This window comes from Dunckerocampus dactyliophorus, chromosome 13, assembly GCF_027744805.1.
Source record: "Dunckerocampus dactyliophorus isolate RoL2022-P2 chromosome 13, RoL_Ddac_1.1, whole genome shotgun sequence".
In the NCBI taxonomy this organism is placed as follows: Eukaryota; Metazoa; Chordata; class Actinopteri; order Syngnathiformes; family Syngnathidae; genus Dunckerocampus; species Dunckerocampus dactyliophorus.
The window spans coordinates 14,090,096-14,117,059 of NC_072831.1; the positions used below are offsets into that span (position 1 = coordinate 14,090,096).

A 26,964-nucleotide genomic window follows, 5' to 3' on the forward strand; every position below is an offset into this window, starting at 1 on the left:
ATCCTTCATCATCAGCCATTCTCATGTCTCGGGCCAAAGTCAGAAGTAAGTGTGCAAGCAATGGCCAGTTTCGGTTATGTCGACATCCGCTTATGTCGGTGTTGGTGACTCAGTCCAAGGGGTGTCCAAGGGACATTCAGTCTGTTATTGTATGCTTAATGCTTAAGTGCACATAAAAACATGGCTTTAAGAATGTCAATTTACAGTTCTCCCTTTTTCCACTCTGTGCTTATAATGTTCAATCAGATCTCAGAATTGGAGAGCCAAAAGCATCATCTGTCTGATGCAGTGGTATCACTCCGTGAGCGTGCTCAGTCCGACAGTGAGGCAAGGGTCCGCGAGGTGGAGGCAGAGAACCGCCTCTTACACCAGGGCATTACCGATACCAGCGCCCGCTTGGCCAGCTTGGAAATTCAACTCAAGCTTTCCAAAGAAGAGGAAGACCGGCTGAGGGAGAGAGCGGGAAGATGTGATGAGGTGGAGAGAGAGATGGCCCGGGTAGAGAGAAATAGGGATGCTCTCAACAGAGAGGTAATCAAATGTGCTTTATCAACAATATGGATCATCCTGACTAAAACATGCTTATTGATTTGGCCCCCAGGTGACATCTTTGCGTGCATGCAGTGAGCGCTCAGAATTTCTAGAGAAGCAGGTGTCCTCCTTAGAGCAGGAGGTACACAGATTAAAACGGGAGGCAGAGGAGGCCCAGCAAGGACTTCAGCAACTGAAAGCAGAGAGACAGGGAGCAGACAACAGCCTCCTCACCAAGGAAAACTTGGACCTCCGCTGCACTCTGGAAAACCTGCGTTCCTCTTCTGCTCTCCTCACAAAACAACAGGAGGAAAATAGGGAGGTGCAGAGAAAATTGCAAGAGCTGCAGAGGAGGTTTGAGGAGGTTGGAGTGGAGTTGCAAGGAGAGAGGAAGAGAGCAGAGAGACTGGAGGTGAATATCACCACAGTTAACCAGGAGAAGCATCACTTAGAGGTCGATGTCGAAAAGTTTAAAGTGGAGAGAGAAGAACTGCAGAGAGAAAAGCAGGGAGCGTTGAGTAGACTGGAAGAGCTGAGGAAGGAAATAGGGGAGCTTAGTCAGGAGCGGAGGAGGAGAGAGGAGGGCGACAAGGAGAGAAGGAAGCTTCAACTGGATCTGGACGAGTCTGAGAAGAGTAGGAAGCACCTGGAGAAAGAGAGCTGGAGGATCAGACTGCTACTGGACAATAAGGAGACAGAGCTGGAGGAGAAATCTGGTCAATTGGCTGTAGTACAGAAGGAGGTCCAGGCTCTGAGCAAAGAAGTTGAAAGGCTGAAGGAGGTGGCAGTCAAGACAAAGGAGTTGGAAAGGGACTACAAGGAGCTGCAGAAACAAGCGACCATTGACAAGAGAACTTTGGCTACACTGAGAGAGGTAAGGGGCACAAAGCTTAATTATAATTACTGTAATACTGAAGGTGTAGCGGTGCATGTGTTCCTAATCGGATTTGTCGGTATGGAACTTTTGAGGTATTTTAATAACTTTTTTATTTTGATTATTTCTATTTTTCATTGGGAATTTTCGTTTTTGGATAATTACCTGCTAGCAGTTTGCTTTTTGTTATGTTTCATTTTAATAATTATTAAAGTTGATTACGCAAAAGCTAAACAGTTTTGTTTTACATTTTGTTCCCTTACTGTGCCAAAAATTAACCGAACCATCACCTTAAAACAAAGGCACGTACCGAACTGTGAATATGGAGTACCGTTACACCCCTATTTAATACAATATCTAAACTGTGGAATTTGTGAAGTATTTAAGGTATTAAGGTATTAAGAACTTTTATGTGTGAGCTCTAACAGTATTTTTTAAGAAGCCACCTTGGTCTCCCAATCTAGAGACACCACCCCCAATGTCCACACAATGCTGTAGAGTGGTGTCAACCAAGACACCCCCACAGCATCCAGCTAACCGCTTGGTTTGCCTGTACCTGTCAGCTGCCTCCGGAGTCCCATGGCCAAAAAGGCTCAATTGGACTCTGTCCTCGGCTGCCGGCATCCCTCATCCCAGACACTGACCACCTTACGGCCACCGCTCCGATCAGCTGCCTCGACAATGGAGGCATGGAACATGGCCCACTCTGACTCAATATCCGCTGCTTCCCTCAGAACATGCCCAAAGCTCTCCCGGAGGTTGGAGTTGAAACTCCTTCTGACAGGGGCCTCTGCCAGACGTTGCAGACCCTCACAATGCATTTGGGCCTACAAGGTCTGACCAGCATCCTCCCCCACCACCTGAGCCAACTCACCACGAGGTAGTGATCGGTTGACAGCTCGGCCCCTCTCCTAACCCAAGTGTCCAAAACATGTGTCCGCAAGTCTGACGATGTCATCACGGAAGTCAGTCATCAAACTGTGGCTCAGGGTGTTCTGGTGCCAAGTGCACATATGGACACCCTTATGTTTGAACATTGTGTTTATGGGCAATCTGTGATGAGCACAGAAGTCCAATAACAAAGCAGATCAAAGCAGGTTCAGATCAAGGGGGCCATTCCTCCCATTCATGCATTTCTGGAGTTCTGGAGAGGAGGATCTGCCGGATAGTTGAATCTCGGATTCAGGAGGAGCAGTGTGGTTTTCGTCCTCATCATGGAACTGTGGACCAACTTTGCATTCTCGGTGGGGTCCTTGAGGATGCATGGAAGTTTGCCCAAGCAGTCCACATGTGTTTTGTGGACTTTGAAGGCATTCGACCATGTTCCTTGAGGAATCCTGTGGAGAGTACAGGGTACCAGACCACCTAATTCAGGCAGTTCGCTCCCTGTATGACTAGTATCAGAGCTTTGTCCGCATTAGTGGCAATAAGTCAGACTTGTTTCCAATGAGGGGTGCCCTTTGTCACCGATTCTGTTCATTACTTTTATGGACAGAATTTGTAGGTGCAGCCAGGGTGTGGAGGGGATCCAGTTTGGTGGCTACAGGATTGGGTCGCTTTTTGCAGACGATGTGGTCCTGCTGGCTTCATTGGGCCAGGATCTTCAACTCTAACTGGATCGGTTTGCAGCCGAGTGTGAAGCAGCTGGGATGAAAATCAGCACCTCCAAGTCCGAGTCCATGGTTCTCGCCTGGAAAAGGGTGGAGTTCCATCTCTGGGTCGTGGATGAGGTCCTGCCCCAAGTGGAGGACCTTGTGGTCTTGTTCACAAGTGAAGGAAGAATGGAACGCAAGATTGACAGGCAGACTGGTGTGACATCTGCAGTCATGTGGACATTATATTGGTCCGTCTTGGTGAAGAGGGAGCTTAGCCGAAAGGCAAAGCTCTCACTTTACCCCGTGGATTCACTGACCCGGCAATACATTGGAGGTCGTATCAGACGCATGTATGAAAGGAAACTGTAGAAAGCCGTGACAGGGCTGTGAAGTTGTGTGAAGTCTCACTTCTCCCTCCATGTTGTGTTAAAAACAATTGTCGATAAACGTCACACCATGCACTTAAGCTAATCTGATTCCGGCATTCTGTGTTGCTGTGTATATACTTGTATATCATAATATTTAAGTGTAATATTAAATAGTTTACTACTATTTAAGTGTGGTGTATTTATGTGTTTGGTAGTTGTAATCGTGTATCATTGATCTTTGCATGTGCAGGAGTTGGTGTCAGAGAAATTGAGCGTCCAGCAGAACAGTGTTGAGTTAGACAGACTCAGTGAAGAACTGGAAAAGGTTGGGCTGAACCGAGAAAGACTTTTGCAGCAGGAGCACACGCTGGAGGATAGGTACCTTTTTAAATAACACAATACAATATCAAGTTCTTTTTAATGGAATAATAACAGGGGTGGGCAATACTACACCATTTGGTATCCATCCAAAATAAAGTAATAATACAAGGCCACTATTGCCAATCTCAAACACTTTTTATTTGGAAGTTTTTCAAGACCAATGAAGAATATAGTTATTTTCCCTTTAATTTGTTGATTATGATTATAATCAGAATAAAACACAGGACAACGATTTTAGCCAAAAAAAACAATATATAAATACTACAATATAAGACAATGTTACAATATCAACAAATTACATTAAAAAACTACTATTGGCTCTCAGAAATCTCTCAAATCGTTTGACTTTTTGCCCCCAAAGCCCTCCTGTTTCCAATGACTTATTCCTTGTTTTGTAAACAATATAATAATATAGCAATATCAACAATGTAACAAAAAGGAACAACACAACCAAAAAACAGATATTTGTGAAATATCACAGAAATCTGAAAAACATGGACATTATCACACTTGTATCAGTGTGATACAGACACCTTCCTTGGTTTTGATATTATCGATATTTCATTCTATCCGCCCTCCCCTGGATAATAATCGGAGTCTACCAGTAAACGGGTGTGTGTGTATATGTGTGTGTCAGCAAGTACAAGCTGCTTGAATCCCGACTGGAGGAAACGGTCCAACAGGCGATGAAGATTAAAGATGAGAAGATATCAAGTCTGGAAAAGAAACTGGAAGATAGTAATACACACAACAAGACACTACGTGCAGAGCTAGCTTCTGTAAGTGAAATGTTCACATTCTTGTCAATGTCTATTGATTGACTAGTAACATTTGGTAACCTATAACTACACTTTGTATACTTGTGTATTTATGTGTAGTGCATATTGACAACATCTCCTGGCAATAAATTCATTGCGGGTTTGTATGTGGCCCATAAAGATAATTCTGAGTCATCTGCAATAATTTATGAACACCTGACATGATTAAGAAGCATATTCCACACTCTGCCACATGATAGAAATGTGGTCTAAAAAAGTCTGTTTTATAATTTTCTAAAGTGTCCAAAGTGGGGGACATTGTTGGCCCACAACTCGCTGTTTATTGGCTCTTACCATATTGTTAAAATAAAATGTATTCATTATTAACAACATTAGACATTACACTCATTTGCTTTGATACCTGTTACACAAAGCCAAGATGTGGATGTTTTGTTTAGATAGCTTAGCATATATTGACGTACATGGGATTGGATGAAAACAAATATTGATGAGTTCTTGGCTTCAGTTCTTGGTAACATCCTTTGTCGTAGTAAAGCAGATAAAGACAGTGAAGTCATCCATCCGAAGACAAAATAAAGATATCGACAGTCATTTGCCTCCTCACTATTCTGCACTTTCTGGTCTGTATAAATAAGTCTTAGTTCGTAGTCCATGTATTTTTTTTTTTTTTTTAGAAAAACATACATGTGTAAGACCAAAGAAAGTAAGAAGGATTAAAATACCAATGTTGATACATCAAATTTTGATACATCAAATGAAACTGATTGAATGTTTTCTGCTTTAGGCTCTCCATAGAGGAGAAAAGCACAACTTGCATGAGTTCTCAAGAGGAGACGAGCGACGAGACTCGGCCACTACTGAGCTGCTCCATATCAAAGATCATCTAATTGACGTAGAAAAGAGTGTAGGTTTTTTTCTTATGCACCTGTACAAGTTTAAACTAATGGATTGATCTTCATTGCTTTTCGTGTACAGGGTGTTTAATTTTCAGATTGCTGAATTAATGTTTAGGGTGTGCCTTCACATTTGTCGTACGTATTTGAAAACGAACACTGGGGCGTTTGCTCTTCGAGTACAGTTTGTTTGGTGTGAAGTGTGAATGCAATCTACTAAACCCTGGGCCGGACCAAACAAGGCCATGTGTAAGTAGACACATCATAAATGATGTCAACAAATGCAACCAAAGCGATGGTTAGCAAAGCATAAAATAGTACAGTGATCCTTTGTTTATCACGGTTAATTGGTTCCAGACTTGGCCATGATAGGTGAATTTCTGTGTAGTAAGAAATCGTGTTTGTAACCTTGTTAATATGTTTAACATTATTAGAGCCCTGTAGACATAAAATAACATGAATTTTTAAGAATATTTTTGTTTTCTTGGCCTAAATGCATTTTCAAGCCTAAGAATGGCTAAATGAACAAAAATACAAATACAGTAATCCCCTGTTAAATGGTTCCAGACCCAACTGGCATAAATTAAAAAGTAAAATCCTTTATTTATAAATCAAATATTTTCGTAGTTAGAGCATAGAAAACCCGTTTACAGTCATAAACATTTTTTACATACGGTTTTTAATAGTATCCTATATTAATATTATATCCTTCTCGACATAGAATAACATCGCTATTGTTACCTTTACACTCATATTACCCAATATAGTAGATATAATCAGAGAAAACAAGCCATTTAAGACATAAATAAGACTCATGCTCCTCTGTGTTTCAATAAATGTCTTTCAGACATGTGGACAGGAAGTCATGTCAGGAATTCAGAGTTGAATTTTAGCCACAACAGTACCCCGTGTTATTATTATGATGATGATTATTTGTTATTATTATTGTTATTGTTGTTACTGAAGTGTGGTGCATGGGAAACAAGTGACATTTAGTGGCCAGTGTAGACTACAGTTCCTTTAATTCATTAAACTGTATTTGTATTTTAGTTCAGTCATTCATATGCTCAAAATGCCTAATTTAGACCAAGAATATGTAAAATTTGTCATAGTCATAGTCCTAGTCAACCACAAAAGAGCAATATTTTTTTGTGAATTTTTGAAAAAACGCAATAGAAGGGCACGATGCTCGAATCGCTAAGTGGTGAGGGACGAATGTATGTAAAGTCATCCACGAAACAGCGGTCATTTAGTAATACATTTTTTGAAAAAACACAATAGAGTGACGGTGAGATTTTCGAACCACGAAGTGGCGAGGGACGACTGTATATGGCATTCTCAGACATTGATGGAATACAGTATTCTACACTGGTCACTTGGTGTCACTAGTAATGTTTGGTGAGACAAGCTCCAGACTTGATTGCCAGAACAACAGGCTTTTATTGCAGGTTTGAATTATAGCACAATAATAGCAACAATAATAATAATAATAATAATTAATCATAACACAGGCTACTGTTGTGGCCATAATCCAGCTACAACTCAACTCTGAACACCCGACGTCACTTCCTGTCTATAAATCTAGAACACATTTATTGCAACACACACGAGCACGAGTCTTACTTAATGGCTAATTTTCTGTTATTATGTCTACTATATTGGGCTTTTGGGAGTCTAAAGAGTTGGGACCTCTCCATCTTATGTTAGGCCTCTGGTTTTTCCCCCCAGCCAAGGTGTAACAAAATGTGAACGCACCTTTAATGTAGCTCTATCTATTTGTCTATTATATTTCATTTCAATCAGCATTTTTTTTGCATTTTATCAGACATATTATGACAATGTTCCCTCTTCTAATTGTTAATGGTGTCACTATTTTCCATAGAATGCCTCGCTTCAGACTCAGAGCTGTTTGTTAAAGGAACAGCTGAAACAACTGGAGAACCAGAACACTTCACTGAACAATCAGATGGCAACACTGCAGCGGCACACTACAACACTGCAGGAGCAGAACACATCTCTACATACTCAGACAGCCAAACTTCAGGTATACAGATTGTTTATGAAGTTTCAAATCTGTTTTGTGCGGTCTTGTAACACTATACTCACATAAAAATGTAGAAAAACATAAACATAACATTCCCCAGTGTGTTAACATGTATAAAATACTTGTTATTTTTTTGGATTGGGGTATTTTGAATTGACGTAAACATACTTCATTTTAACATACTATTGTTTCCTAGGTGGAAAACTCCACACTGTCCTCCCAGAGTGCATCGCTAATGGCCCAAAATGCCGTGCTGCAGGGCCAAGTCACTGCCTTAGAGACAGAGATAGAGTCTTGGCAGAGACAGCGTGAGGAGGCATGGCGAGGGCGAGAAAGTGTTCTCAATGACCATGAGCGCCTGCTGAGCGTTCATGAGAGGCAAGCGCAAGAGTACGAGCAGCTGATCAGTCAACACACCGCTCTGAAAGTCAAGCAGAGGGCGCTAGAGGCCGAACACAGAACAACACACAGCAAGTAAGTGTTCAACTCAGCTGGAATACAAAAGTTGCAAAAGTGTCCATAAATGGTGCACCATTTACCACCCTCAATAGTTGACGTCTTGGCTTCGTAGTGGAAGGGCTGGGACGAACACAAGTGGTTGAAATTCAAAATTAGGAGGAGTGAAGAAGAGTGGATAAATCATCATTTCTGGTTAATGCCTGACAGTAATCGACTTGTGATAGTAGTAAGCTGTCAAAATCCACACCCTCAGGAGCTTAGTACACAGTATACACAGTATGTACTGTACGGAAGTGCATCAATTGAAACACAGCCCAACTCGAATGGTTGCAATTCACAATTAAAAAGAAGAGAAGAGGAGGAAGCGGATAAGTATTGCAATTGTCAACAGTTGATCGATTAGGGACAGCACTACATTGTCAAAATGGACACACACAGGAACTGAGTGCACAAATTGTGTTTCACTTTGCCCACCATACTTCCACTTAGCATTCTGAGCGCATAGTATACGTATTGAAGTGTAAGAACGTACAATAAGTGCACAAATCGCAACATAGCCACTTAAGGAAGAGCACTCGTGGAAGTATTAGATTTGGGTCTAGCCAGTGAGGCTAAATACTAATTGTTATATCAATATTTAATTTATGTGGGACTTTCTGCAGGTATTGCGCTTTGTTACAGCAGAAGGAGAAATGGGAGGAGCTAGAAGGACGTGGTCAGAAAGAGAGAGAGGAGCTAAACCTTGAGCACCAGAAGAATCGACTACTGCAGCAAGAGAACCTTCAGCTGAAAGCTGATGTGGATAGGTATACAAACACTCACTGACTGTTACAATCAGCTCCAACAGTTGTAATTGCACCGTGTGGATTGTTATTATTATTCTTTTAAATCCACCGGACCCCAGTACAGGGGGAAAGCGTGGTTGCATTAGTTTTGCTATGGTAACTGCTGTGCATGCTTGTGTCAATATACACATGCCGTACATCCACGTAACTGCATCCACATAAACGCAAGATTGTCAGCTAAAACCTTAACCAAAGCAATTTTAGATAAACAGAAGACAATTCAAATCACAAGCAGTGAAATGGGCAAATGTTGAAAGTGAATGCGTATGTCACGGATAAACCAAGTTTTTTATAAATAGTAGGGGTGCTCCGATCAGGGTTTTACTCTACCAATTCCGATACCGATCATCCATGAGTGAAATCGGGCGACACCGTACCGATACTGATCACATGGCTTTAGGTAGAAATGTTTCAATTTATTTATGAGCGTCATTGGCCAGGGTGCCGGGAAAAGGACAATTCCAAGGTCCCCAACTGCCAAGGGGACCAAAAAATATGTCATTATTTAAAAATAAAACGGGGGAGGTTGGGAGCAAAGTAATTTTTTTTTTCATGAGGCCCACAATTCTGGGCTGCACCCCTGTTATTGGCTATATGATATGAAAAAAGGAACCATAAAATAACCTTAATTTAAACAAAAACATATTTTCCTTACTTTTTTAAGAGACCATATATCACTTTTGAAACTTACAGAGGATGAGACGCCTACTTTAAGGAGACTTTGCATGTGAGTTGTCTGGTGGCGCTCTAGCAGGACTTCCAAGTATAGTTACGGGGCTCCAAGTAAGAGAGCAGTTGGCAACCCGGTGTCTTCCACCACTGGGCATCTTGTCCAATGAACTTGTGAGCCTTGAAAACTTACCATACTTCGTCAAGTGTTTGTTCTTCAAATGCTGTATTAAAGTTTTTTAACACGCTATCCCCGCCAGATATTTTTGTGGCATGCAAACTTTATATCACTCTAACAAATGATAGGCAAGGTCCACAAGACAGACATGTTTGTCTTGGTTTTGGCACGCCTGTGCAGTGGGAAGGAGGCGCGACCCAAGACATTCTAACTAGACACTACAATGCACACAGGAATCACTGCAGGCTAGAATAGTACAAGAAAGAGGTGATCGTCCGCTTTCTGTGGAACAGCACGTGATTGACATATGCTGATAAATTGCTTTCAACAGAAATATGCTGAGACTGATCGGTGGCTGATCGATCAGTAAATAGTTTTGTAAATAACTACATTGAATTTTATGGCAATTCATATTATTTTTGGAAATAAGGGTGATTCCTTTATTCTAAAAATAATACTTTTTAAAAATTCATTTTATTTATTTATTAAATTTCACTCTTACGTCACATGGGGGTCAAAGTTGGGTGCACGCGATCATGTCGCTCATTCTTGTTGCTTCCATGCTCATGAGCCCAAATTACTTGCATGTTCTTTGTGTTCAGAGACAAATTGGTAGTTTCATCTTGTTGGAAATGAAAAGTAACAAACATAACTTTCCATAATAGTGATGAAGACGTTGCCATTCCCAACCGATCCAGTAAAAACACTCTGTCAGTTACCTACACACATCAAACCACACTATTATTGTACCGATGGTGAGTCAGTGCTCATTTTGTGGTTTTAATTTAATGCTGTGATAGGTTAATTACAGATTCAAAATTGTACATAGGTATGAATGTGAGTGTGAATGGTTGTTTGTCTTTATTTACCCTGCGATTGGCTGGCGGCCAGTCCAGGGTGTACCCTGTCTTTCACCCAAAGTCAGCTGTGATAGGCTCCAGCGTACCAGTGACCCAAATGAAGTCAAGCAGTATATAGTAAATGGATGGTCTGTTCATTGGCTTTTTCCTCCAGATAGTCTATTTATGTAAAAAAAACAACAACAAATTATTTACAGTTGAAATTAGGAGACAGAAATTCACAAATATGCAGGGCAGCAAATGCCAAACCACGACTAGGCAGAGATTACTGCAGATATAAAGCACAACTCAACTCAAACAGGTGCTCTATTTCAGTATACTGTATGTTTTGAGAGCACAAATGCACATGCAACATTGTCTCTGAGATTGTCATCTGGATTGGCTATCCATCCATCCATCCATTTTCTATACCACTTCTCCTCATTAGGGTTGCGGGGGTATGCTGGAGCCTATCCCAGCTGACTTCGGGCGACAGGCGGGGTACACCCTTGACTGGTTGCAGGGCACATATAGACAAACAACCATTCACACTCACATTCATACCTATGGACAGTTTAGAGTCGCCAATTAACCTAACATGCATGTTTTTGGAATGCACGCACGGGGAGAACATGCAAACTCCACACAGAAGAACGGAGAGTCGAACCCAGGTCTTCCCGATCTCCTGACTATGACTGTGTGGCCAACTAGACCATCGTGCAGCCTCTGGATTGGCTATACCTATATTTATTTTCTGATTCCTCTTCAACCTTTAGGCTATCACATAGCCAATCCCAGCAGTCGGAGCAGTACGACAAGCTCCAGCAGCGGATGAACGAACTGAAGGGCTCATTAAGCTCAGCCCAGCTGGAAGTAAGTCGCTGGATGGCACAATATGACTCGCTCATGGAGAAGCACCAGGGCTTGGACATCACAATGACGAAACTAGACAACCACTGTGAGGTAAATAGACCTACAATACTCATTCCAAGATTTAAATGAGTTTAACTCCTGTACGCATGTGTGTTGATTCAGCTGTTAAGCCGTCTGAAAGGGAACCTTGAAGAAGAAAACCATCACCTCCTCAGTCAGATCAACCTTCTTGGTCAGCAGAACCACACCCTGCTGGAGAGAAGCATGGAGAGCAAAGAGCTCTATCACCAGGAACAGAAGCTCTACATGTAATTACTTGCTACTTTGCTCAATCTAGCGTATTGATCAGACACTGTGAAGACGTAATATTTTTGCACTAACCTGTCTAAAACAAATGGCATAAAATTTGATCATCAACAAAGAAAAGCTGTTTCTGTAGATTGATTATAAAAAATGTCTTTCTTTCTTTCCTTTTACTTGATTAGCGATAAGCTGAACGCTCTTCGTCGTCAGAAAGAGAAATTAGAAGAGAAGATCATGGATCAGTACAAGTTCTATGACCCCACACCAAAAAAGTAAGTTTATTTTTATTGTTACTATTTTTTTTTTTTTACAGACGATAAAATGTGGGACTAGGAACTCATGATTAATCATGTTTGTCACAATGTTCTGTTTACCTTATTGCAGGGGTGTCCAAAGTGTGGCAACACTGAACTGAACACAAAATAAAGTTTTGAAATGAAATTTTTTATTATTAAGGGAGAAAAAAATCCATACCTACATGGCCCTAGTTAAACTTTTGTCTTGTCTGGCAAAATTGAGACGAGCTGCTGTTCCCTGGATGTTGTTGTGGGGTCTTTTGTGACCTCTTGGATGAGTTGTCGCTGCGCTCTTTGGGTAATTTTGGTGGCCAGCCGCTCATGGGAAGGTTCACCACTGTTCCTTGTTTTCGCCATTTGTGGATAATGGCTCTCACCGTGGTTTGCTGGAATCCCAAAGCTTTTACACATATATATGAATGCGTATACGTGTGTGTGTGTGTGTGTGTGTGTGTGTGTGTGTGTGTGTGTGTGTGTATGTATGTATATACTATATATATGTGTGTGTGTGTGTGTGTGTGTGTGTGTGTGTATCTATATATATACTGTGTGTATATATATATATATATATATATATACACACACACACACACAGAATATTTCAAATGTAATTTCTTTTAATAAATGACATGGAATAAATGCTGTGTTTTGTCAGGAGGAGTCAGTGGTCTGGAGCCAAAGCTTTGGCTAAACTCATCAAACCAAGAAAGGACAGCAGCAGGGAACGAGGCGGCGACCGAGACAAGGAAGGGGCCAAAGACCGAGAACGAGCCAAGAGCGCCCCCGATATTCCCCTACCTGCACCCCCGCCTTTACTCCCCCCAGAAAACCCACCCCCACCTCCCCAGAGGACAGGAAGTGATTCCCAAGACAATGGCCACACCCACAGTAAACATGGTAACAACTGCGCCAGTCCCAGCCTGTTCCCCCAGAGTCCAGTGTTGACACCCATCAGCCGAGGTACACACTCACACACTATCACACAATATGCTTTTCTAGCAGTACTTACAAGAAAATTTCTACACATAAAGCATTACTCATTGCATGTTACATGTTCAGGGCACATTTACAAGTACCAGCCAAAGTGATTTGATTAGTATATATTTTTAGATATTTTTAAGCAGTTTTTTTGTTGTCATTTGCGTTTGTTACATAGTGTGGAAGTTGTATTTAATTGGAGCAATTTGTAACATCAGAGTTTGCCTTCTTGTTTAATACTGTTGTCAGGTGCACGGATGTGTTACATGGAAACATTTAGGATTTTTTTTTTTTTCAAATGATTACTATGCAAGAGTACCCATACCATGAATATGTATTTCTTAGATCTTTGTTGATTGTAGAAGTGTAGTCGATGAGCGTAAGTAAGTACTTATGACCATTAGAAGGACTAAAAATGACTGAAAATATCGACTTCACCTCGGCATGCGTTAAAATTGCCAACTACTTCATTATTGCTAAGCAGTGTAGTAACGGGAAATGAACTGCCAGTTACCTTCAAAGCTTTAGCATACATAGATAGATTGATATTTTATTTATCTCCAAGAGAAATTCACACAGAGGATGTCCAAAAGGCCTTTCTTATTTTGCGGTAGACTTTTCAGCTGTTCTTTCATCCCCTTTTCCACAACTGCTGTGTGTTTGTACTCAATAAACCAGATGGTAGATAGAACTGAGTGTCTTTTACTTGCACTCTCACATTGGGAACAGCAACAAAATTAGGGTGTAGTTTCACTAAAACATTAAATAACATTAAAATGTGGATACAGTGACTTCCTGCTCAGCGCAAAGTAAGCTTCAAAATAAATGCAGGGCAGTATTAACCTGGTTTCTATCATGACAACTAACAAAATGCACCCATTTAAAGATTTTTAGCCACTCGAAGACAGAAGACAATCGCTTATGACAACAGTTAGCCAATCTGAGGGATGTTGAATTAAAAGGGTTTTACTATACTAACTTACATGCGGGTTGTTGTTTTTTTTCTTGAAATGTATATAACTTCTTAGTATATTGAAAAAAGTGTGGACATCTCTGGTCTACATGCATGATGGTATGACAGTTTTGCATCCATTCATTGAACATCACTCCTTTTTTTTGTATGAATAAATTGGCATCTTGCATGTTAGCCACCTTTTTACATTACATTTCATCACGTATTCAATAGCTTTTGAACAGATTTATTTTCATGAACTCACTATTGTTTTATGATTTTTCTCTACCTTTCTCCATCGCTCTCTCCCTCTCACTCTCTCCATGTTTCCACCCCTTAGCTCCTCCTGCCCAGAAACGTTTCTGTTTTCTTCGCAGTAAAAGTCAAGACAAACTCCTTCCATCCCTCTCCCCTACCTCCGATACTGCCTCCCGCCCTTCCCTTTCTCTCAGCAGACGACTACGATTTTGGTCATCCACTGACATCACAGCTGACATCATCACTAGCCCGTCTGTCTCTGCCAATGGAGTTTTATAATACCATCTTCTTCCTCGTCATTTTTTTAACCATAGTTTTCATCATCATCATCAGTTCTCATCCACATTCAGTGCATCTCACAAACTTTTGCACAATATGTATACAAGTATTACACACACACACCCACACAAGCAAGCAGAATTCCTCGAGCCAACAAATCAAAGCACTCACAAAAGAGATGAATTTTGCAGTTATGGGCGGCCAGAAATACTAGTAAGTGTGTGTGCGTGTGTGTGTCTGTGTGCGCATATGTGTGCGCCTGTGCGTGTGTGAAAGAATAAGCACACGCCACCATTGTCACAGCACAAAAAACTTGCCTGCATGCCTTGCCCTTTAAGTTCAATTGTTATGTGTATGAAGATGATTTGTTTGCGTGTATTTGCTTTGCCAGCCCTTTCATGTTTGAGGATTTGTGACACCAATTAGAGTCGCATTGAATCAGGCACTTGTGTTTGTAATTGTGGTTGCTTCACAAAGCCTTCCTGCAGCAATCCGTCTCGGTTGAAGTCAGTGCAAAGAGGCGGTACCACAGCAACTGCTAGCATATAACCTGTCAGCTCTCTGCTAAACTGGTCTCATCTGTTAGCTGTGAACAGATAACATGTGAGTTGACTGCGTTTGCCTTGCACAGCCTCTCATATGACGACTAGCTTTAAGCACAGTGTTAACTGTGGGTGTCTTAACTTTTTCCACTGAGGGTTGCATATAGAAAAATGTAAGAAATAAATCAACTTTAATTAGTGAAATATGCTAATATCAATCCAGTGTGGCTCAAGATTTGCTAAACTATAAAATAAATCTAAAGAAAAACGTGTTTCTTTAGGTGACAAAGGGATCTTCTGAAATTGTTTTTCCTGTAATTATTATTATTATTACTGTTCTGGCAGCTAAATCACCTTTTTGACAGCTTCGGAAATTAAATATTGTGAGCACGTGTGTCCTGCGGAAAGTTGTTCACATGTTCATCATGACAGGATGCACAAAAATCATCAAAGACCACATTCTGTACGATGCACAGGTAGTCGGCCATTTTGGTTAGCAGGTGCCCTTTTTGGAGGTTATGGTCACATTATTTTCTGTGCAGGCCGTGTTTAATTTTGTTTTGAGACTACATATACACTTTACAATATAAGTAACTATTTGGAAGTGTGCTCTTTTTATGTCATAAAAGGTTCAGCCAGTGTCATATATCCAAAAGTTAGACCAAAAGTTAACTCGCTGGACCTTACCTGGACTTTCACTCCAAATAACACAGAGTGACAGATTATCTTCAGTTATTCTTTAGTTCTGTTTAGTTTATGTCTGTTGAGGGATCATAACACAGGATGCATTCAAGTTCATAGTCCAGTGTTTCCCAAACTTTTCACAGTTGCATACCCATTAAGGCATTTCACCTGTACCCCTACTCTGCACACTTAAAAAATGTAAACCATTTTTAAATCTTAACTTGAAATATTGAACATGATTAATTGGTTCATTCATCTGATAAGTAATTGTCTCTTGCATGGCCAGATTTTGATAAAGTTTCACATGAGCACTGACAGGTAAGTAATTGTCCTACATATCCTTTATTCCAGCCTGATGTTGGAATGGATTGAATTTGAACTTTTGTGCTCACTCGCAATGACTGAAGCGTGCATATTAATTTGATACCAAATTGAAGGGGAAAGTGTAACAAACATGATAAACCAGTATGCAAAGTACAAAAATACATACAACCAGTGATAAAGTCTCGTTTTCAAGGGAATTCACACTCTCTCATCCAGACACGCACACACAGTGACAGGTTTTCACCACTGGAACACCAATATAAATTAAAATCTTCACGATTAAACCCTCTCAATTCACAACATAATCATCAAACTTACTTTTTTGTTTATATAATGAAGAACTTCATGCTCTGTCTCCTTCCCGCTTTCTGCTCTGTGCTGTCTGCGCTGTGCAGGCGCTCTGAGGCATTCAGGTGCACTCATCATTGTGAATGTTTGGCGCCAATTGTTTTACATTTTTATTCATCTACCCCCTAAAACAATTGGCGTACCTCATTTTGGGAGCCTAGGATTTAATTCAATTTAGGTGTCTTGGATCTTGTAAAATCCCTTCAAAGGAGTGTTTTTTTTCTAAACCTCTGGACTAACTAAATTACAACCTATTTGTATATCATGACTGCCTCCGTTACAAATACTGTCTTGTACCCCAACAATGTCAGAAATGTCAAACTCTGGTCATTATGTTCAAGCATTAAACCTAGGCAATAGCTAAGGCCAGCCATAATAAGTGTAAGTACTGTATTCTCAATGCTGTGCTTGAACTAATCATGCATACGATCACACACATATCCCAAAATGTCCCTGCTTTCTTGCCCCAATGTGCTTGCTGTTGTCGCTTGCGTCCTGGTTAAAGTATTGCACCCGCGTGTCTGGATTCCCACAAACTGTGTAATTTGTCCTTTGATTGGTCTGCAGGTTTGATAGACAGAGGACGAGGGCTGTGTCGCAGCAGCACGGCTGGAGACAGCAGTGTCATTGGCGAAGATGTACATGGACAAGGTGATTATTAATGTTATGCCATTCAAATGTGAATGTTGCCAGCAATAATTTGATGCTCAATTTTTTTACTTATTGAGGAGATGCTGATAATGTAACATTTATTTGTACACGCACAAGAATTGTTTTAGCTCTACAGTGTTCCCTCGTTTAATCACGGGGGGTAGGTTCCCAAAATAGCCCGCAATAAGTGAAAGCTGCGAAGTAGCCAACTTAATTTTTTTTACAATGATTATATATGTTTTAAGGTTGTAAAAGCCCTCACCATACACTTTATACACTTTTCTCAGACACACATTTTACCACATTTCTCGCTTGTTTAAACACTCTCAAAGAAGTTCAAACGTTCGTTTGAATTGTAATGATCAACCTACAGGTAGGACACTAGGAATTGACTCACACGTATTTTTTTCTCCTGTGACTGGCGCCGTTCCGCTGTACTGTAGCATTTTTGTATCCTTGTTAAAACATATTGCTGCAGTCCTTCGAACCTAAGATTCAATTCACAAGCTAGCTAGCAAGCAAGCTAGCGATGACACAGGAGACACGCAGGCCGGCACAAAGGAGATTGATTGACAGTGGTTTACAGCCAATCAGGACGCAGAAAACAGACAGACACCCGAGGGAAGAGAGACACTCAACTTCTAACAGTGTAATTCCTCTTAAAGGACCGGGTTTGGCCTGTAACACCGTCGATACGCTGTAATAAAAAAAATTTTAAAAAGAAGAACTAAAAAAATTCCACGAACTCATGGCAGTGAACCACGATAGAGCGAGGGAACACTGTATATCAATCCACAAATGGTATAATGCATATGTTATGTTCCTGTTTGTTGTTCTCACGCAATACATCAAGAAAGTATTTGGACAAGTTCTGTATTAGTTCATCTCCTATACTATTTGACAAATTCGAGGTTAAGGCTCACATTCTTACACACCAAACCCATACAACCATGTTTAATGGGCCTTGCTATGTACGCTGAGTTGCTGACATGCTAGAGCTGGTTGCTGACAAAGGTTGTGCATTTGAGACTGGAATTTAGTAATTTTTGCAGTATTAGAGTAACACTGTGTGTGTGTGTGTGCGTTTTAGGCCTAGCTCAAACCCACAAAGCTCTCAGTTCCACCCCAAGCCATCAGTCATCGTCACTCACCCTAAGCAGCTCCAGTTCTCCACTGGAACAAGGCGCCAGCTGCAGACCTAGAGGTAATAACCAGAGAAGGTCATTTCTGTGAAATTCCGTGTTAATGCTGAAGATCTGAAGCAGAACTGATGACACCGCTGTACTGTAAATGTAGAATTATGGGAAAAGTGGGAATTTTTAGGATGTAGAAAATTGTTAGCCTGGACGAGTTGAGGAATATGAAAAAGTGGTATTAATTTCAGTGGGAATTTTTTTGCCTGAAAATGTGGAATTCTATGAAAACCGGTTGTTGGAATGTTGGAAACATATTGCCTGAATGAGTTTAATGTTTTGACATGGTTTGGTTTGAATGGGTTGAGAAATGTGGAAGTTGTAAGAATTATTCAGATCAAAGGGCATTTGTGTTTTTAAATTGTGGAATTTTTGGGAAAGTGGGAATTTTGGGGATGTGGAAAATAGACTGAATGAGCTCAAGGTTTTGACACTGGAATGGTTTGAATTGGTTGAGAAATGTGGAGCTGATCCATTCATATTTGGAATTACAGTAAATGTGGGATTTAAAAAAAAAATTCTTTAGCATTCACTTCATAATAATTACAATAGAAGTATGACACCAGACCTGAAAAAACATGTCTGTATTAATGACCATGCTTGCTAAATATTATAGGTATGTTCTTTGATGAAGACGATACTGTGTTTGGTGCCCATGGTCACATGGGAGGTCGTCCGGGATCAGCTGTCAGTCACCGCACCTCCAGCTCGAACTCACCTGTCAACTGCAAAGGTACTAGTTTGTCCTTCTTCTCCACTCTGTTTGAAACACTTTAAGTGTAGAATCAGTACATTGGAGAGGCTAACTATTTATCTCGCTATGCTAGCGATGACCATCTTTTATGTCCCTGCATTGATCCCATAGCCTGCGCAATGTGGTGTAAACAAGGAATAATAGGAGTGTAAAGTTGATTATAGGGGTGTTATTTCATGTCTAGATGGCTCTAATAATTTTAACAACTGTGTTCAGAATGTTATAAACAGGTTTTTTCTGCTCTAACTACGAAAAAAATCTGTTCATTAATATTGAAGGAAGGCAAGCCTACAGCGTTTTCCTGGTCATGCCCATGTAAGGAAGTACGGGGTTGCATTGACGTAAAAAAAAACCAAAAACTGTAAAACACAGCGTGCAGAGCCGTCCAAAACTGCTTTCACGTCTCACTTCCAAATGCGGAAACCTCATTATCTGATACGTTGGCATCGTTTAACACGAGAATACAACATTTATAGGTCAGAAAAGCATAAAAGGTCCCCTTTAAGATTTTTCTCAATGTGTTTCTCTTTTAGATGCATCGGACTGTCAGCTCTGGCCAGGTAGTCTGTCCAGCGATGATGTCATGGGCCTTAGTCAATCACACCAGACCTTGTCACGTAGTGTGACCCTCCCATATGACCACGTACCCCAGCGGGCCCAACCACAACGTGGAGGGAGGAACAGCAATAGGCCACGACCTTCATCTCCTGGAAGTGAAATGGTGACACTGGAGGAGTTTCTGCAAGAGAGCAACTTGAAGTCACCACAAATGGTGAGGAAATAAATAACCTGTAATCAATAACCTGTAATTGTCTTGCATATGAGTTACTCGGTGCCATTTCAGCACTGTGGCTTTAAAAAAAAAAAGTTTTACTTTGCAATAATTGTTCTTATTGTCTGAATGAGAGCTTATTAGACAACAAGAAAAAAAATATTGGTTGACGTCAGGATATTGAAATCTAATAATTATGACCAAATTTTTGGCATGCAACATGTCCATACTGTTATGAGGCATTTTCATCTTTATTCATAGTGTTCTTCATGCTTTTTTGAAGACCTAAAATGTCCCTTATTTGATCCGTAAAAGTATTTTTTTTAAATATCACTAAATATTAGGGGTGCCACGATACAGTCAGCTCTGAAATGAGACGATGCACGATATTGGGTTCTTGAGAACAAGACGAACAGGGTGTACTTTGCCTCTCGCCCAAAGTCAGCTGGGATAGGCTCCAGCATACCCCCGCAACCCTAGTGAGGCTAAGCGGCATGGAAGATGGATGGATGGATGCATACAAAAACTAAAAATGATTAGTTAAAGTAATGACGGCAGTTGTAACTACTACAATTAACCATTTTATGTTGATGTGTAGTTAGTTAAAGACACATGTAAAATAGATTGCAGTAGATTATGTTCAGGTTTACGCTAAAAGAACTATAGTTCCCATGATGCGTAGAGTGTCGTACCAAGAAGTAGGTCCGAATTAGACTCTACTATCACACGTTTTGATAGCGGTCATATGCAGCGAACATGTTTTGATCTGACAAATTTTAAGTAACTTTGATCAAATGTAGAATTACTACAGCTTCAGCTTGGACTTTGGCAGCTGTTGATCACCGACGAAAAAACAGTCGCACGTTGCGGGCGAGTGACACTTGGAAGTAGTGCAGGTAGGATTGCAAGGTTCATAGTGTGTATGAAGCACCTTAATGTGTGCTTCCAATCCTGCCTCGCGCACTGCCACTTCCATATTACGTGAATTATCATTCACAGTATGCCATTGCTCACAGCCCTCGTCCCGCGACATAGCTTGTGAGAAACATTGTCATGTTTTAATCTTGTGACACCCCTCATAAATATCCATTATTGTGGGAAAAAAAGCATGCTTTTTTTTAAGCAGAATGTACAATCGACACTTTTCATTTGCAATAAAAAGAAAGTTCAATGGACTTGGGTCCTGTTTTTAACTAATGTCTGGTGTTCAGTTCATTCACGACAAAGACAATTAAAATAATATTATTGCATTTTATGTAATTAATGTAAAAAATGCAAGGGTAACAGCGTGGACAACATGTAACAGTGTGGACACTGTTTAACCATACATTTCAGAAAAAAAAAGAAAAGAAAAGGCCATTAATTTACTTCATCCCACCCTCACCCTGAAATGAATGTATACATTTGTAATCAAATTTTAGGATTAAAATAATGCACAGCCAACATACAAATCAGGGGCATTTCTAGTTTTATATTTTTTATATAGTTGTGATCATCCCTTTCATATTTTCAGTTGACCCATAATAAAGTCATGAAAGAACCAAACTTCATGAATGTTTTTTGTGACAAAGAAGTATCTGTTCCAACTACTATATCAGAGAAAAAGTTGCAGAGTTGTAGAAATAACTGGAAACTCAAGAGAACCGTGACATTATGTTATTTACAAGTGTATGTAAACTTTTGACCACAACCGTAACTAAGGAAACCTTTTTTTCTTCAGTCATGAGTTTACGTTTCATAAGTTGCCACCCACACAGTCCACTGTCATTCAAAATGTGTGAAGTTCAGGTGCACTGTTGCCACAATGACATGTGGTTTTCAACTGAGCAAACTTCATTTGCTGGCATGCTTAAGTTTTATAATAGTGCTTTTTGGCACATCTAATCTGTTCCTGCCTGCAAATCCAACCAGTACATTCCAGTCAGCCACGTGCCTGACCTTGAACATTCACCTTCTCACCAAACATACCACCCATAATAATTCTCACTGATGGTCCCGTGGGGAATGAGTGGCCCTTGTAGTCTAGAGATGGGAATAAGATCTATTTGAAAAGCTTGAGTTAATAAGATTAGTGGATGGAATAAACACCCCTGCATCAAAGGTTTTTTTTTTTCATTTTCATTTCATTTTCAGCTTGCAGGTCATTGTTTGATGGACCGAAGCATTTAAAAAAAAAATTTTTTAGTAAGATTAAAAACCTGCATTACTAAGGATGATTAAGGCCACACGTAAAAGTCAAAACAAAATTAAAAAGTTACAAGAAAAATGATGTAACTGTAAAAAAATAAATAATTGATTTGGATATTCAGGATTAATTGAAATAAAAGTGTTTACGATGCACTCCAATACATGAATAACCAGAAGGAAATATTTTTTTTTTGTTCTCAATTAGGTTTCAGTTGGAAGCAGAGAGGACTTAATGAAGGATTACTTCACCAGAAGTCCAGCCCCATCAGGTCCCACCAGCAGTGATCAAATCACCCCCACCAGTTATGTCACGCCCACCGTACAGACATCAAACCAGAGACCGGGTCAGAGTGTTAAGCCGTCACCCCGACAGCCTGTTGGTCAATCTCCAGCCTCAGGTCGACCGATAACGCAGAGAACCAACCGGTCACTTAGCAGGACGTTCAGCCTGGCCTCTGCTGATTTGCTCCGCTCCAATGGGCCGGACAGTTTTCACGGAAATGGAGGCTCCCCTAACCAGTCAGATTCGATCATTCGACGGCAGGGAGGAGGGGCAAGTGGAAGAGAGAGGCCACTCTCTGCCCGTTTGCCCGGTTCAACCAATCAGCACGGCGATGGCAGCTTCCTGACCTCACCCATTCACCACTCGTCTTCTCTCACTCTGCAGACCGAGAGACACGTGGAGAGAGAATGCGACAGAGGGCGGACTCCTGTGTCGCATAATGGCGCCCCCTCATCTTACCATCACCGTGGGGAGGTTGCCATGGTAACCCCTGTGAGGGCCGTACCTGCTACCCAACTGGGTGACGCTTTGGAGCGGGTAGAGGGGCACTCAGGTGACTCCTATCAAAATAGAGACAGAGAGAGGCCAGAATGTAGCTCTGTCGAACGCCCAAAAAGCACACCGGCGTCCCCTGACCCTAACAACGACCCCCAGACTGTGTGGTATGAATACGGCTGTGTCTGAATACTGCAGCCAGTCAAGTATCAAGCTTGCTGTCTGGAGATGGGAACCAAAGGTCTCAAACTCTCAGACACATGCAGTATATATGGCTTTCCCAGTCTTTCCAATGTGGACAACATGGCAACAGTCACAAGTGTTGTTCATCTTTAACTGGAAGTGGCAAAATCCCCCCCAAAAAAATGAAGCCGGATTTTAAAACACCTCTTGGAGTTTGGCTTTCATTTTGAAAGCTGATGCTTCTCTTTTGGGTCCACAACAGAACTGGAGACTGCAATCCAGCAAACAGTCGAAGCCTACATGGAAAGGTTGTTTATCAACGAAGGAGCCACCAAAGGATTGTGTCATGACAAGTGACTATTAGATATTGCTCTTGGATTTCAAAACAAAGGGTGCGTTCTCACTTATCATGTTTTCTTTGGTTAAAAAAAGAACTTTGTGTTCACACTTGACCAAAGCAATCTGCTGAACCCTGGACCAAACTAGTGGACTAGTGGAGTCTGCCTGAGAGATGGGTCTAGGTTCGAATGGAAGTGGACTCTGCTGTGGTGCACCTCACTTGAGTGTGAGCGCCAACTGCTCCAACACACCAAATTACAGATATGGCGTCACCAAATGCAAGCAAACCCAGGCGACGGTTAGCAAAACTCAACAGAAAGCTGAGGGGAAAATCACCAAAAACAAATGAAGCATAAATCCAGTAGTTAAACGTACCTGGCTCTCGGTGGAGATTGGAAGGGTTTGTCCCGGTTAAACAACGAACGGCCTTTAGTTTCTGTCTCAGCGTGCAACACTTTCCTGTGTGACACTTTACTGGGAAAAGAATGGACAGTCCGAGTCCACACTAGTTCCACTTAAGCCACTGAGAAGTGCAGTTCAACAAGCCATGGTATGGCAATCATCAATCATGCTCGGAGAATACTGTGATATCTTACTTTTAGGGGTGTAATGGTACGCCATAATCACAGTTTGGCGTGTACCTCGGTTTAAAGTCACCGTTGGCTTTCTTTTGGGTACAATAAGGGAACAAAGCGCAAAAGAAAACTTTTTAGCTTTTATGTAAATAGCTTAAATGGTTTTTCAAATGAAACAAAAGGTAATTATCCGATAAAAACAATTCTCAGAACTAATAATTTAAAAAATATATCTGAAATTATATATAACAGTAATTTGCAGGCGTAACGGTAACAGTTTGAACAGTGTGATTATTTTTTTAAAACAATTTTTATTGAAGTTCCTTATTGTCTGAAATGCAGCATGAATAGTTCCAGCTTGTATCCGGATCCCTGTCTCTGCTGAACAATGCCGGAACACTGCTTTCTTATCCACTTGTCTTTGTCCGTTTATGTATTTTACCTGGAAGGCCAAATGTAAAAAAAAAAAAAAAAAAAACAGGAGACTTTGATGACAGAAGCGGGTCTCCAGTCTCTGAACTATCGCTATTCCCTTGCCAGGACTCCCACACAGCCCGCAAGACTGGTCTGCACTGTATTTGTTTATCGAGTAGAAGAGTAACACAGGGCACACTTGTACCGTGTGGCATATCGGTACGTCTCTCTACCGAACCGATTGTTCTGTACTGAAAAATGAGATTATGAATACATGTACCATTACACTCCTATTACCTACCAAACTAAGGCCATGTCCACACCAACAAGAATACTTTCCAACTTTGCACAATTTCCCCCCACTCTGATGTAAAAAAAACATACACACACAACAGGTGAGTTTAAAATGTCTGTCCATGTAAAAACACATTCCCCAGCTCCTATGTGCCTTTTAAGCCAATTAGAAGCCTGAAGCACAGCGACCACAGCTGACCTTGTCTCCCATTCTGCCATTTGTCAAATATAGTAGTAACATAGTTAAGTTGCACACACGGGTTGACCTCTGCATGACATTAAATCAGCACCTGTAAGTCGTCGTCATTAGTTGCATTCTGTTGTTCAGTAGGATTGAAAAACATGAGATCACGTTGCACATATCTTAGGACGAGCCAAAAAGCTGTTTTACCTGTTCAAACACAAACGCTGATGCTAGAATTTTAAAGAAAAGTTCAATTTCTAAAGACAAAAGCCTACTTTTAAATGTGGGTGATAGGCCAAAAGGCATAGAAAAATATGCCTTTTTTAAAATATCCGTGTTCATAACCTATTCCAAACTATACTTTTTGGTGGAGACGGGGCTTTGGCCATACGAAAGCAAACTAATCGATTTGGAGAGCACTGCATTGTCAGGAGATAAGTATACAGTGTATTCCTCTTTAAGTATACTGGCGCAAGTATTTGATTTGACACACAGCCAAAATAAAAATAGTTGAACAACAACAAAAGCTGAAAGTCAGACTGTCCGGGCAGACAACTTGGTATCCAGGTGATGATGTTCATCGATTCCATGATTAAGAAGCTGAGTGGCTGTACTACCTGGGCGGCGAAGACCCCAAGAAAGCACTAGATAGAACAATGACATGGAACGTGAACTTGTTTACACTGGAGTTGTAAAGATAACGGTATGACCAGGAACCTTTCTTTTTTTCTTGACCCCTGTGGGATGTGAAGCACATTTCTATATGCAACAACCTAAATTATTGTCACTGTACAGTAACTGTACTTAGAAAACTGGATTTTATTTTTAATTTTTTGGCGGGAAGGGGTACTTTTCTAAGGATTAATTTACTATAGTTGAAAATGCATACCACTAACACAGCTGTAATCTGCTTTAAAAAATATTCTTCTACAGGATGTGTTTTAATATTTCTAGATGTTGATGCTTTAAAATTGCAGAAATAAGACTTTAAGATGTATTTAGTTGATGAAACTGGATTTTAATTTTTATTTTCTGTGAGGGGTGGGAGGTTGTAACATTTCAATTTGTGATAGCTGAAAATTCATACCAAAAAACACAGTTGATGTGTAATCCGGTCAAAACCTAAAGAAGCTAATTCCACTGGAAAAGGTTTAATATATGTAGATTTTGACGCAGTAAAATGGTAGAAATAAGATGTACTTAGTTGATGACTTGATGGTGTAAAATTAGATCAGTGGTGCCACTTTCACTCCCCTACTTGAGTTTTAATCCACTTTATTCCATCTGCACGAAGGCAGATTGTGTGTTGGTGTGTTTGCTGATCAGAAGAAAATATATTGAATTCCCCAAGGCTATTTTTTACCGCCTGAAATAACACCCTTGAATGTATCTGACTGTCTTGTGTGTGTGTGTGTGTGTGTGTGTGTGTGTGTGTGTGTGCGTGTGTGTTTCTTCGTCCACCCCTCCGAAGCACAGCACATCTTCAGATGGGAGAAGTGAGTGGAACTTAACTTGTTGACGGGGCAACTGTGATGAGACTATTCTTTTGAAAAGTGATGTTATGCTACACTCTGAAAGATTGTGACAATAAAGATTTTTAACAGCGGTTAATGCACTTTATGCTGCAACAGAAAAGGGAAATTCCTCATAGAGAATTGTCCATGATGTCATGTATGCTGAAGAATTAAGAGCCATGTCCCAAAGCTTTATCCATAGGATTTGTTGTGCCTTTTACCTTCTGGCTCTCCAAATCATGTTCATGTTAACAATGAGAAGACTGTAAAAAGGTTGGCTAATGGACCAAACAGAGAACCACCCTCAGCTTTTCAGCTTCTTAAAATAACTTTTGTTTTTCCGATAGAACCAGTGAAGGTTAATTTCATTGTTGTCCGCCACATTGCCAGTGTGGCCTACAGGAGAAGATGGTCCTTGCAGCTATTCTCAAACATCTGAAAACCACATAGCCTGACATATTTTGGCAGTGTGTAAGAAACTGCAGCCATGGCGAAAACACGGCATTGCAGTGGTGTCCAAAGTGTGTCCCGGGGGCAATGTTGTGGTCCGCAGCTCAATTTTAGTTGGCCCCAAGGGAATCTTCTATACATAAAACTAAACTTGTAACATTATGAAGAAGGATTAAGGCCATGTTGAAAAGAGAAAGTAAAATATTGAGAAATATTGAATGTTTGAACAAAATATCATACTAACAATAATTATTGAAATATACTGCTCAAAAAAATTAAAGGAACACTTCGAAAACATATCAGATCTAAACTGGGGGGAAAATGATCTTGAATATCTTTCCTGATAAGTGGGTGATGTATTAGTAACAAAATGATGCCACATCA

At 40.6% G+C, this 26,964-nt stretch overlaps 1 protein-coding gene across 3 annotated transcripts in view; it reads left to right on the plus strand.

The window, feature by feature from the left end:
- ccdc88c (coiled-coil domain containing 88C) overlaps nt 1–26,904 on the plus strand; it is a 56,566-nt gene extending 29,662 nt beyond the window's left edge. For 2 of the 3 annotated variants that reach the window (XM_054796640.1, XM_054796641.1), the window contains 17 exons: nt 247–531; nt 602–1,405; nt 3,619–3,746; nt 4,387–4,528; nt 5,313–5,432; nt 7,304–7,465; nt 7,662–7,939; nt 8,587–8,730; nt 11,232–11,418; nt 11,491–11,636; nt 11,814–11,903; nt 12,583–12,887; nt 16,860–16,943; nt 18,034–18,147; nt 18,753–18,869; nt 19,424–19,662; nt 22,055–26,904. In XM_054796640.1, coding sequence (XP_054652615.1) covers nt 247–531; nt 602–1,405; nt 3,619–3,746; nt 4,387–4,528; nt 5,313–5,432; nt 7,304–7,465; nt 7,662–7,939; nt 8,587–8,730; nt 11,232–11,418; nt 11,491–11,636; nt 11,814–11,903; nt 12,583–12,887; nt 16,860–16,943; nt 18,034–18,147; nt 18,753–18,869; nt 19,424–19,662; nt 22,055–22,816 — 4,107 coding nt within the window. In that variant the 3' untranslated portion in view covers nt 22,817–26,904. Of the gene's footprint in view, nt 1–246; nt 532–601; nt 1,406–3,618; nt 3,747–4,386; nt 4,529–5,312; nt 5,433–7,303; nt 7,466–7,661; nt 7,940–8,586; nt 8,731–11,231; nt 11,419–11,490; nt 11,637–11,813; nt 11,904–12,582; nt 12,888–14,197; nt 14,608–16,859; nt 16,944–18,033; nt 18,148–18,752; nt 18,870–19,423; nt 19,663–22,054 lie in introns of those variants that run through there. The other variant, XR_008573434.1, reaches the window with a different exon arrangement.
- The last annotated feature ends 60 nt before the right edge of the window (nt 26,905–26,964 follow it).